Genomic DNA, 13,396 nt, shown 5'->3' with positions numbered 1-13,396 from the left:
ATTTGGGGAGAGGGTGCAGTTTGACCTTGAGTTCAAAATTATAGGCTTGTTTTCACCTTACTTCCTCACTTCTTGGATAAGTTCTCCATTCTCTTTCTCCACTCTTTCCTCATGTTTGGGTTTCACCTTATGTTGCAATGCTTGTAATCCCAAGGTAGCACTACCTCAACTTCAGACTTAATGAAAATTCCCAATGTCCAATGGCTCAATATCTCAAATACTAATGACCTCTTCAAGGCTAATCAATTTGAAGCCCCATTCTGCCCACTCCAACTCTTTATGCTTGGAGGGTGCATTTTGGCCTAGGCCCTATACTTCTCTCAATCGGACAAAATTGCCTCAAAACATCAGTGAAGCCAGCAAAAGAGAGGGGAGCCCTGTCGAAGACGGGGTGTGTGTGTGCAGCATATACACCTCATGGATGGTTAATGCACTTTCCCTAGAGACAAAAGTTGGACCAAATGACAATATTGTAGCTCTTCTTCACAAATCCCTAGTAGACTAATCAGGCTTGTGTTGGGTGATGACCACATATAAGTAGTATTTTTATTTCATATGACTCGGACATTTTCAAGTAAAGCAAAACATTTTCAACTAACTATATAAGATTGTTGAAAATGTGAGGCATTTCTAGGTTACAAAGAAAAAAGTGTCACATTGACTGATACTCAATAAAAAGATGTGCATCAAATGATAAAATTAAAAGGATAAAAACTTTCATATTTACTATACCCATTGGTGACTGCAAAAACAAGTCAGTTACAGAGGTTACCTTATTTTGGGTAGGTGTTGAAGGAACATCAACATTGAGGAAGAATCCTTGAGGATAAGTTCCTTTCAGAATATGAGACACGGCAGCATCAATCAACGGCAGACAAGCTTCAACAGCTGCTCTAAACTCCATATCATTGCTCTCACCCCAAACCCTAATGATGTTTTTTTCAATGAATAGAAAAGAACAAAAATGCTAAATTAGTACAACATATGTAAGTAGGAAAAACAATTTGTTGAGAATGAAGACACACAGAAGCAAAGGTAATAAATCATCAATAAACTATAGCAGCATCTTTACCTCAGAAACATTTGATCATGATTGATGGTCATAATTATCTTGCCAGAAGTTGATTATTGGGATCATTTAAGCTAGCTTGTTTTCTTGGTTTTGAAACTTTCATTAGTATAGTTACAAAATTAGGCATGGATTATGTTAACACAGTGCACTAAATTTTTAACTACCAAAGTGAGTATTGTAGTTGGAATAAAATGTCTATGGTTATATTTGATAATATTTGTTATCTGCCAATGTATTAATTATTTGTATTAAGTGGGTTGTCACTCTCGGGTTGTTAATGTGTCAGTTGGTTGACGGTTATGTACCTCTTCGCAACCGTCGGGTCCTTTAAATATGTTGTGTACCGCCAAGGAAGGTAGTACAGTATAGTCGGATCTATTGTAATCCTTGGTCGACCATCTCTAGTCTTCTCTGTAATAATTGCATGTGCGAATAAAGATATATTTTACTGCTGTGTCTGGTATGCATTGTCATGTACATTATTATTTCTTGTATTTAATTTATCAGTTGTAGCGGTAAAAAAGTATCTCTTAAGCCTATAAGTAGTTATCACTTTGGACAGCCTCCTTGTTGACCTAGATGAAATGTTTAATATCTCAACACTATAACCACTAATATGAAAAGTTTTTACTTCAACTATACAACATAACTGTGAATGGTGAAATGGTCCTAATGTCTTAATGAATATACTTTACCCTCATTCTTCATCACGTTTCATTGTTCTGCTCGCTTTTTTTAAGTGGTATTTGTGTGGGTAGAGAAGTGTTGCTGGAGTAATTAGAGTTGACTATTTAATCTTGGGAGCTGAATTTCACAATGAGATGTCTATCTTCTTCATTTTCATGTATAGGATCTATTTCCAGGTATGGATCCCACTAAATCTAAAGCAGGTTTTAGTTTAGATACTGCTATTATTTTGAACATTGTTACACCCATACAAAACTCAACTTCTGTACTAAATTTTGTAGGGTTTGTCATCAGTTGATTGCCATTTGTGTGGTAACCCAAGTTGATGGCGATCTCTCAAGTCAGTTTGCAAGGTCACTTTGTTAGTCTTTTCTTCAACTAATGACTTTTGCGGGGGGAATGGTCATCACAAGCTTAATAAGGAGTAAGTGACGTGAAATATCAATGGTGATGGAAGGGCAAGAAATGAGAGAACAGGGAAGAGTGAATCAGCTGAGAAAAAATGGCAAAATGAGTTGGAATTTTGCCAAGTGTCAAAAGGAAAAGTTGGTGCACTTTTCAAATGCCTTAACCAGTACTAGTAGACAATTCCTAACAAATCCGAAAATTGGTGAAAGGTAGTTTTATCTGCCTAGATCTCCACCTAGCTGAAGTAGGTGAAAGGGAGGCACAATTTTCTCTTGGTTAATCCATTAATAATCTACAACAGTCAATTCAAAAATTTGCAAATGTCTTAGTGAAGTGCACATATGCTCGGACAAGGAAAACGCTTATGTCAGGGTGACATAGATTTTTTATGGCAAAGTCATTGCCTTGTTCTACCTAAGATGCATTTGAGATGGCAAATGCCTTACTGAACTTTGGCTACTTTTCCAATAACCTAACACACTTCATCATTGGCTTAACCTTTCATCTTTTCTGTGTTCAATGAGCAAATATGGAAAACATGTTATTGATTTCTGCCATAACATCACAAGATGGCAAATGTGTTAATGACCTCCGCTCATCATCTAAAAAGTGGTTTGAAATTCAAATGTAGCAGGCATGTGCTCAAATTGAAGTTGCAATCTTTTAGGGACTTTGACAAGCAAAAAAGGTGGCAAAGCATTCCAAGTGGCCTCGCCATCACAGTTCTCCACTCAAAGACTTAAAACTTGGCTTGGTGCTGCAACATTCTGCCCAACCTTCCACCTTAGCAAAAAGAAGGGTTTTAGTCATTACAAAATTCCACTCATCGTTGTTAAAGTGGTATAAAAACAGACTCGGGCTCACATTTCCATGAGCAAGCCATTAGTCATTTCCCCCTAGGCATTAAGACATGGCTCAAATTCATCCCAGCTCTGCCTCTTATAATGTTAGTGTATGAACTATCAGAAGTGACCTGATTCTTACTTGGTTCAGCCCTTGAAATCTTCTGTCAACAGTAGCTAGAGTGATAAAGAAATAAAATGTAATGTCCCCTTTTCTAGGTGACATGAGATGAGCAGGGATTGACCTACCATTCGAGTTCCCGTAGGTCAATGACATGTGTTTGCCCTCTTGGGTAAACGGTTAAATGCAGAAAGTAAATGCACAGAACATAATGGAAATATATTAAATAACCAGCCTCTATATTAATTCCACAGTCCATGTACAATAAGTGCTTATAACATTACATCTGACACGACTAACATGATCCTACTTCGAAGAAAAGGTACACAATATATAATACCCGAAGGGGTGCGACACAACCGTCGCGAGTCCAACTACCTACCCGTCGGCTAACTAACTGACCGCCGTAACTCATTATTACTGACAACAACATAAACATAATATAACAACATAACATAATGATTATTCCCGACAACATCATCCCCCCAAGAAAACAAGTCGACTCCGACGACTTAATACAAAATAGAGATGAACGGCAGGAACTACTGACGCCAGTTGGGCCCGGATCTTATACACTTGCTGCGTCCGCTCCTGAAAACCCTTTTCTGCTACCCTCCGATGCTCAAGTGCGGATTTAACCAATATTGCTTCCTTTGCCATCCCAGTCCTCCTGTGCCTAACCCAAACTTGTCTGCAAAACATGTTTTTCAATCTCAGCTTCCACCAACTGCTACTCAAATGATACTGTCTCCCTAGCCAATTTGTCCTCGATAGCCACCCGCGTTGCTCTCCCGGCATCCAACTCCTAGGTACGCTGAACTAAGTCTCATGCGACTATTGCCTCCAACCTGGTGGTCAGCTCCTCCCGAGCCTCTGTGCATCCACCAAGGCAACCTCACGTCCAGCCGAGACATACTCCGAGTTCCTCAAAGCGTACCAGTCATGCCTAGAGGTGGCCACAATCCCCTGGCACAAATGCTAGGAGACACCTCAAATCCTCCATCACACTCCCCAAAGGCCAAAAACTGAACTGAATAACTCCCTGGTGTCATACAACTGCACGGACCTGCAATGCCTTCCCTCAAACTCTGTTTGTTCCCAACCTCCAAATCCGTCTCCCTCTACGGCTTATGGCTTCCCTGCCAATGCTTAGCTGCAGGCTTCTTTCTCACAATATGGACAACCACAACACTTCCCGTGGTATTCTGTAGCTCAAAAATAAACTGGAGGTCTGCGGGCAACGCCCCCAGCGGGGTCGAGGGGCAGTGCCCCTCGTGGGGTCTGGGGCAACGCCCCCGCGGGGTCGAGGGGCAACGCCCCTCGCAAGGTCCTAGGGCAACGCCCCTACCGCCAACACCAATTTACAACCCTCAAAACCATACGAAAGTCCATGGCGCATAGCATTTCTGTGATATTTTAAGATGCCAAAAACCCTTCTTTTCCACTCTGAATTTCCAGTGTCCTGGCTTCAAACTCCAGCGAATCATTTTAAATCTGGTTGTCGTCGGTTTTTTTTTTGGCACTGTAATGTCCCCGATGGCACCCCGGCCATACAACCTCCCTGTACGGTCAACAACAGCACTGGCACCTCCGATCGTGCGGCCACCTTCCCAATGGTGCGGACACCTTCCAATGCGGCCACCTTCCCATGCGGCCTACACCCCTCCACCGTACGGCGGATCATGACGACGGCGCGGCTGTGCGAGGGTTTATGCTGGGTGTGCAGTTGACCACCGCACGATGGCATCCACCTTCGATGGCATCCACCGTCGGTGGTCCCACCACCGGTGTGACCACCTTCGGTGGTTCCACCACACAGTCGTTCCACCTTCGATGGTCCCACCTACGGTGGAGCCGGTGGCCTCACGTCTTTCTTCTTTTTTTTTTTTTCCTTTTTCTTTCTTCCAGTCGTACGGTCATCTGTCGTACGGCCCCGTACGGTGGTGTTTTTTCACAATTTTTTCCTGCCGTACAGTTAACTGTCTCGTACGACCGTACGTTTTTTGTTTTGTTCTTTTTTCTTTTTTTTTTTTCTAAGTTGTCTAGACAGTCTTCGGCTCGGGTCCCCTATCTCTAGGATCGCCTTCATCCTTCTCGGTTTTCCTCGCCCAAAAATCTCCTGCTTTTGTCCCGTGCCTCTCGAGTCGCCTGCCCGGCCTCTCAGGTCCCCTTCCATCCTCTCGGGTCCCCCTTCGGGCTCTCGGGTGTCCGTCCGACCTCTCGGATCCCCTGCGCAATTCACGTGGTAGGGTTTCAATTTGTACCCGTTGGTGGCCAATCTATTTTCAATGTCCATCCGAAGACCTGGAACCACAAATTCTATAGGGACCACGGTCTCCTTCCCGTACATAAGAAGAAGAAGAATAATAAAGATTTTGAAGACTGCGGTCTTCGACACAGGGTTCCAATTGTTGCCAACACTCTTCGGATTATCTATGTCGCCAGGGTTTGGGGCGTCTCCCTTCCAATATTCTTTGTATTCCGGCAGGTACACCTCTGTTGGTTGCTCTGGTTCCTCTACTTCGAGCCTGTAGCTTTGGAACATTTCATAATCCTCCATTTGCCAGTGGAAGAGCCCGTTAAGTGAGCATACCTCATCTTCAGAACATCCCTCCAATTCGAGCACCCCTTCACTGTTCGGCTCCATCGCGTTCTTGCCCTTGCTTTCATTGGGACCCCCTTCCCCTTTATTGGAGTCCTCTGAGTCCGAGTCGGAAGAGGCGAGCTCTTCACCGACATCTTGGGTGTGTAGGTCAATGGTATATTTCCGCCCTCCCTTCTCCATGGAAAGTGTATTTTTCTTCCAGTTGTGGTTTACCCTCGCGTTGATCAACCACGCTCTCCCCAGGATGGCATCATAGCCTTTCTTCTTCAAGGGAATAACCACGAAATCTAACAAGAATGGTTGCGTACCAATTGTCACTTGCTGGGCCATCAACAGGCCGAGTGGCTTAATGGCGTGTTGGTCCGCTCCCACCAGGTTGAATGTGGGTGGCCACAGGGTGGGCTTCCCCAACCGCTTCCATGTTTCTTCTGGTAGTACATTCACCCCAGATCCCCCGTCCACAATGGTGTCCTTCAGAATGGTCCCACGGATACCCATTTCTACCACAGCTGGGTGTCTACCACTGCTTAAGGCTAGTAACATCGGGTCAGTCGAAGGGCTGACGGAAACCTACACCTGTGTACTCTTCGAAGCGGTGGCGGGAACCCCTACCTGTGGTGCACTCGACGATGCGGTGGCGCGAACCCCTACCTGTGGTGCACTCGATAATGCGGTGGTGAGAACCCCTACCTGTGGTGCACTCGACGATGCGGTGGTGGGAACCCGTACCTGTGGTGCACTCGACGATGCGGTGGCGGGAACCCCTACCTGTGGTGCACTCGATAATGCAGTGGCGGGAACCCCTACCTGTGGTGCACTCGACACTGCGATGCTTTGCACATTGGTGAGGATGGCAGTCCTCAATTGTGGCATAGAGTCTAGAAGGTCTTTTACCTTTATCGGCACCTCTATCTGCAAGATTTGCCCAATGATGTTATTTTCCGCTTCCGTACGGGATGATGTACTCGCCACCTCGTTGTCCCGTCCTTCAGTCGTCATCTCACGTTCAATATTGGCCTTTACCTCCCGTAATCTCTCCTCCGTACGGGGGTCAGGATAAGTGGCTTTTTTCGTCTGGGCACGGGTAATCGCCAGTACTTCTTTCTCACCAGTCTTCTCAGCCTTCTCAATGTTGAGGAGATTAACCCCTGCCTGCGGGCAATTTGCGTCCTCATGGTCGCCTGGCCCACACCAACGGCAGAGGTGCTGAGGGGTGGCTTCCTTTGTGCAATCACGGGCGAAGTGCCCCCACTGATTACAGGCCCTACATTGGATAATTGGCCGGCCCTTGGCGTCATACTGGATACGGCTTCCGTTATTGGTATTGTTGCTATTCCTTCCGCCGCCACGTCTGTTGTCCCGGTATCCTCCAGATGATGCCGTTGTGTTAGTATGTTGACCGGTACCTGCTGGTGCGAATGTTGTGGCCTGCTCCGTGAACAACACCTGGATCATTTGCGTACTTCGGGTTTTCATGTTGTATGGGCACTCCTTGGTGGAGTGTCCCATCACTTGGCAAATCTCGCAGAATGCCTTCTTTTGGCAAGTACCCTTTATGTGCCCTTCCTCTTTGCACTCAGTGCACCATATGTCCCCTTTGTTCCGACCAATGCTTCTCATTATTTTGAATTCCTTTCTCATTCGCTCTATGTCTTTCTGGAGCGCTTGCACCCGTTTGCCAGCCTCGTCGTCGCTGCTGCTTTCTTGTGAAGAGTCATCGTCCTCGGATGAGGATTTATTACTTTTCTTCTTCTTTGATGTTTTGTGTTCGCTCTCCAGGTCCATCGCCCTATTATAAGCGTTGTCATATGACGTCGGGGGTACAATTTTCATCTTCCTCCGTAGGGAGGATTTCAACCCTTCAACGAACCATCGTTTCTTCAATCCATCTGCGGGTTGGCTTTCCATTTTACCCAAGAGTTCTTTCAGCCTCCGACTGTATGCCCGTACTATCTCCCTGGTACCTTGTTTGGTACTGTATATCTTCGTTACAATTTCATTGTCATCACGGAGCAACCGAAACTCCCTCGTGAATTCCTTCTGTAGATTGGCCCACGTGGCCACTTTTTGCTTGTCCACATCGGAATACCAATCTATGGCAACTCCTCGTAACGTGGCTGAGAACTGTTGTACCCAGTCATCCTGGTCTGTTACTCCGTTGGTAGACCAAATGGTTTCACATGTACGGCAGTGTCGTAAGGGGTCTTCCTTGCCCTCCCCTGTGAACTTTGGCAATTTTTGTTTACTTGCCATCCCACCACTGGGTCTCGCTCCTCTAATTCCTTGTGTGCTTGTACTTGGCGATCCTCCGCCTCCTGCAACTGAACCTCCACTCGTGGGTCCTCCGGAAAAAGTTGCCGACACCGAACCAAACAAATTGCCTCTCGTACGGTACCCTTGTGCTCCCTCGGCACCTTCGGTCATACCGTCACCTTCCGTTGTCTCCCTCCGGTTGTCCTCTGAAATGGACAAATTCTTTAGCAAGTCTCTGGTAGCATCGATCAGGTTTAGACTTCGCCTTGTTTGTTCCACCAACTCTTCGCGGCTTCTTACCCTACGGTGGTATTTTGGCGAACTGTAGAGTTCTCCTTCAGCACCCTCCGTGACTCCTTCTGGCAGCCCTACAACAGTGTAGACAGTGTAGTTCTCTCCATCTATCTCTGCCTTCGTGACACCTCTTGGGTTCCCTTCGGGCAACCCCTCAGCCGGTCTTCCCTTGGCAAGTTGCCTTAGCCTACGCCTTCGTTCTATCTGCTATCTAAGATTCAACGCGGTTTGTGCCACTTCCCATTCGTCACTCTGTATCTTTTTATTTTTGTCCTTATTTAGTCTATTGGGCATAAGTCACTTCCATACACAGCAAACACACGCCATGTACGCAAAAAAAACTTTTATTATTTTTATTTTTTATTTTGCCTTTCGGCCACAATTTATATCAGCAGTGTGTCGGGATTATTACAAGGTTCAATTTCCCCTTCGCCTCTTGCCATCACGCTCTGCATCCCACGACGATTGTTCCCTTTGCGCGTCGTCGGCCTCTGCCCTTTGCGCGTCGTCGGCCTCTGGGTCAATCTCACCGACGGGTAGGCCCGTTGTGTCCGTGCGCCATCCGTGTCTTCCGTTCCCGAGTTCGTCTAGGCAGCGGCGCCAAATGTTTGCCCTCTCGGGTAAACGGTTAAATGCAGAAAGTAAATGCACAGAACATAATGGAAATATATTAAATAACCAGCCTCTATATTAATTCCACAGCCCATGTACAATAAGTGCTTATAACATTACATCTGACACGACTAACATGATCCTACTTCAAAGAAAAGGTACACAATATATAATACCCGAAGGGATGCGACACAACCGTCGCGACTCCAACTACCTACCCATCGGCTAACTAACTGACCGCCGTAACTCATTGTTACCGACGACAACATAAACATAATATAACAACATAACATAATGATTATTCCCGGCAACAACATGGTTAGGGGACTCATTCTGAGTGTCATGGAGCTTTGCAGGGGCTCTGTCAGCCATTTTGGACCATCAGACGACAGTTCCTATTTTTTAGGGAGAACTGGTTGTTGACTAAATGACCACCTGGGGGACCAAGGAGTAGAGCAGGATCCTTTTGAGTAGTTACAGGGGTTTGGAGAGAGGTTCCTACTTTTTAGGGCGTTTCCCTACTTTTTAGGAGGTTGTGGCAGTTTCCATATTTGAGGTTCCACGGGACCATACGATGGTTTCAGTTTCAGGAAGATTGGGTGTGTTTCCTAGTTTCTAGGAGTATCCCTAGATTTTAGGGATGGGACTGCCAGTTGGCCCATCTTGTCCGGCATCAGTCACAGACAGGTGACGAAGTCAGATTCATGTTTGGTTGGTTATTTTAGACTATTATTGGATCTATGGAAATATTTTAATATATTTAAATATTTCCTAAGTTAGCGATTAAATAAATTAAAATAAGACTATGTATATAGCCATTTCGGAGTAATAAGGGATTTTTGGCTTCATCTGGTTTGATATACCTATGTGTTATAGCTCGTTGGAAAGGTCTTGAACTTTGCTACATGATTCTCACCTCCCGGAGTCTTTTTGGATGCTTGACGCTATTTATTCGCAATAAAGTGATATTTTTCTATAGTTTGACGCCATAATTGGGAAAGTGTCACTTTAATTATAAAGTGCAAGCTTTATTATTCTTTAGGGTTCGACTTGCAAAGGGAAAGGAGTTATAAGGATATGAAAACCTAATTGATAGCATCTTTGATCATTTTGAAACTTGCGAATTTGGGAATTGCTCTGGAAGAGTGATTTTGGTCTGGGACGCAAACCCCAGGTCTGAGCTTGCTGGGACGTAGCCCTCAGCAGGAGTTGACAGTGGATTTATCTAGGATTGCACAGAGATTGTCAGAGGTAGAAGACACATCTTCTTGTCCTGAAGATTCAGCGTGCATATTGGGGGTTTTAACAGGGCGACTGGTCTATTTCAGCTGGCACGTGATTTGCAGCAGCTTCCATGCCTCCTTTGCAAGCACACCTTGTTTGTATGTTGGCTTGAAGGGTTGGATTCAACTTATTTGGTCTTCCTTGTTCGTTGTCAATAATATTCCTCCATCTGGCATCAATCTAGATTGAGAACAGCTCCAAATAAATGTATGGATTCTTGCTAAATACAAAACTAGGTTATTTGCCTGGTATGATTTGCAGTATTTTCAGATTGCTTAAGTGTTCTTACATATGAACATTGTTTACTGTTTTATTTCACAGTTGTTGCTATTTATCAATTACTTTACTTATAACATCAAAACCCAAAAAGAAACAATCCCTTTCTACAACTTCTGTCTATTCTATAAGATCACCGGAAAATTACAAAATATAGGATGTTTAATTAAGAATTTACAGCAGCAACAGCAAAAGGATCCATTTGGGATCTTTCATAAAAGGTGGGGCAGTTAGCAGGTCTGCAGAGTTTTTATCGCCTTCAGCAGACCAGTTTAGAGCCTGTTATCAGTCATTTGACAGTGTTTTGGTTGCCAATACTTGTATAACAGGGTTTCACAACAGCAGCAATCAGACTCTGAAAGGTAGCACATGGAATTATCTTCATTAGATCGGCAAGGTTTAATCATCACAAAGATTCAAATTATTAAATTAGCAAAGTTTTCAGTCCTTGCAAACCCTTTGATATGGTTTCCTGGTGGGCAGGATAGACGTAAACAGCAAGAATAAAACAAGGGTTCTAACTTTGAGTTTTCAGCCTTTACAAACCTTGGCAAACATGGACTCTTTGTTCTCCTGCCCTCACTTTGTGCATTGGTTGCATAATAGAGCTAGAAGAATGACTGCCACAGATAAGCCTATATGTGAGTTGATGCAAGAACTTTCTGAGCTAATGAAGGACCCCATAGTACCATAAAGTAATCCACTTTATAAAGTTTCCATTGACATTAAATAAATGTCAAATTATTTAAATAACCAAGGTTCAACTTTTAATTAATTAAATATAAATAATCCCGAGAAGCTTAGGACTATTTACAATTTAATTAATTAACTATTCCCTTAAAATGCCTGATTTAATCTACAGAATAAAAAAAGGCTAATGGTCTCTGATAAATGACTCATTTGGAGGAAGGGGACATTGCATGCTTTCAAGGATACTCAGTTGATGTGTACCTAATTCATCCAAGTTACTTGCTCTCTTTGGCACAATGTTGTGAGACCATAGGAGAGATTTGTGCTGTGCAATGTGATTTGGGACTTTGGATTAAGGGGGATCGCTAGCATATTCACATATTTCATAGCTAATCCTAAGTCTCCTTTGACTTTGGATTATAGAGAAATTTGTTGGATACATTCTCAAATTTCATATTCAGTTCATTTTATACCATATGATTCATGTCTCTTGGATCAGCACCGTTACATCCTAATTAAGTTATTATCTAATGGTGGTTAGATGGGTTCTCAACCTTGTGCTATATATGTAGATTGGTGGATTTAATTGATTATTGGAGAATAAGAATGTTGCTTACGATTGAGATATTTTGTATATTATTTCTTACTCCTCTTCATTTGAGATAGACTACTTAGAAGAGTATGACGTGCAATAACAAAAACTCATTTTCCCTTTTTGTGTCAATTTACTGCAAGATTTGCAGTCTTATCCATTCTTTTTAATAAGCATTTTACAAAGATAATTATCTGAATCCAGATCACAAAAGGTGAACATAAGTCAAGGGATTACATTTAACACTAAGCTGCAATAAATAATTACTTAAAGAGTACAGGTTACATACCAATTATATGAAAGGGCGATAGAAGGAACCCCACAAATGAATGCCTCCCTAGCCCCAGCAACTGTCCCAGAGTAGATGCTGTCAAAGAATCACAGAAACAAAATCAAGATCATTGAAAAGCTCATCTCTTCAAATTATAACAACAAAGACATCGAAAAATCAAAATAAATGCCACATTTTTACCACATTCCACCAATATGGTAATATTAATTAGACAAAAAAGTAGTTCTTAGTTCGATATCATGCTATATGCTACAGACTAAATTTATTTCAGCCATATGAATCAATGTTCTAAATGCATCTAAAGAGACAATAAAGAATTTTAAGTAATAAACACTTAGTGCTTATGTAATATTTCCAACTCAAGTCATGAGGCTTAACTATGCATTGGCTGTCCGTTCCTTGGACAGAGCATCATTGGGTAAGTGTTGTCTTTGGCTTGCTCTCTATTCTATTCTTAAGTTGTGGGAACATCTTTTTGTTGGCGGCAATATTGTACACGAAAATAAAACTAGTTAATTAAGTTGTAATTGTCTTGGTTAGTTGGCAACCGAGGGGTGGCAATTGCGGTGCGACAGTTGGCGCTCGCACCCCCTCGGTATCTTTATATACTTTCGAATGTAACTTGGGAATTACGATTATGAATGGAATAACATCTCTTATATTTTATCTGAGATCAATGACATTATTATTCTGCATTACATGTTTTATCTGTATGTTTTAAGTTCTTCACCCGAGAGGGCAAACATTTGGCGTCGTTGCCTAGACATACTCGGGAACGGAAGAAGCGGATGGCGCACGGACACGATGGGCCTACCCGTTGGTGAGATAAACCCAGAGGCCGACGACGCGCAAACAGAGCTCTACAGCGGAGAAGACACTGCGACGAGGGAATTTTCAATCCTGCTCTAGGTAGCCATCGAGACCTACATCCGACGAAAGGCCACGGAGGCTGAAATCCTACCAAGTGCCATGTGGACAGCACTGGAAGTTAGCCCGGCAGTAAATCGGTTGATGAACCACCTCCCCCGGTTGCTTGCACAGGCATCGCTGTCACAACAAGCTCGCCTGGAGGAGATTGCCCAGGAAGAGCGACGCCAACAAATCCTCCAACAGTACGAAGAAAGCAGCCGTCGGGAAGCGGAGCGAGATGGCACGAGGCCAGGAAGGAATTGAACCCTAAATCCCATAGGGATAAAGGAACATTCTATATTCAAATAAAGGTGTCATAATATTGACACAAGTTGTATCTGATGAAATGAATTAATAAAGGAGTGTTCTGGTTTTATGTGTTGTTATTTATGGAAATGTACGGCAATTAATGCCCAACCTATTAAACAAAGATAGAAATAAGAAAGCAGAAACGGACGA

The 13,396-nt window shown here is 43.5% G+C and overlaps 1 protein-coding gene across 1 annotated transcript in view; it reads right to left on the bottom strand.

Annotated features, from left to right (window-relative positions):
- The window catches only part of LOC131036101 (uncharacterized), a 289,939-nt gene that overhangs the window by 167,439 nt on the left and 109,104 nt on the right, over positions 1 to 13,396 (bottom strand). The window contains exons 5-6 of the mRNA XM_057967915.1: positions 12,026 to 12,103; positions 773 to 926 (exon numbers count right to left, since the gene is read on the bottom strand). Of these exons, the coding sequence (XP_057823898.1) occupies positions 773 to 926; positions 12,026 to 12,103 (232 nt within the window). The remainder of the gene's footprint in view (positions 1 to 772; positions 927 to 12,025; positions 12,104 to 13,396) is intronic.

Source organism: Cryptomeria japonica, chromosome 4 (genome assembly GCF_030272615.1).
Source record: "Cryptomeria japonica chromosome 4, Sugi_1.0, whole genome shotgun sequence".
Taxonomy (NCBI): Eukaryota; Viridiplantae; Streptophyta; class Pinopsida; order Cupressales; family Cupressaceae; genus Cryptomeria; species Cryptomeria japonica.
The sequence above is the reverse complement of the archived record's forward strand: the minus strand, read 5'-3'. Positions and strand labels throughout refer to the sequence as shown.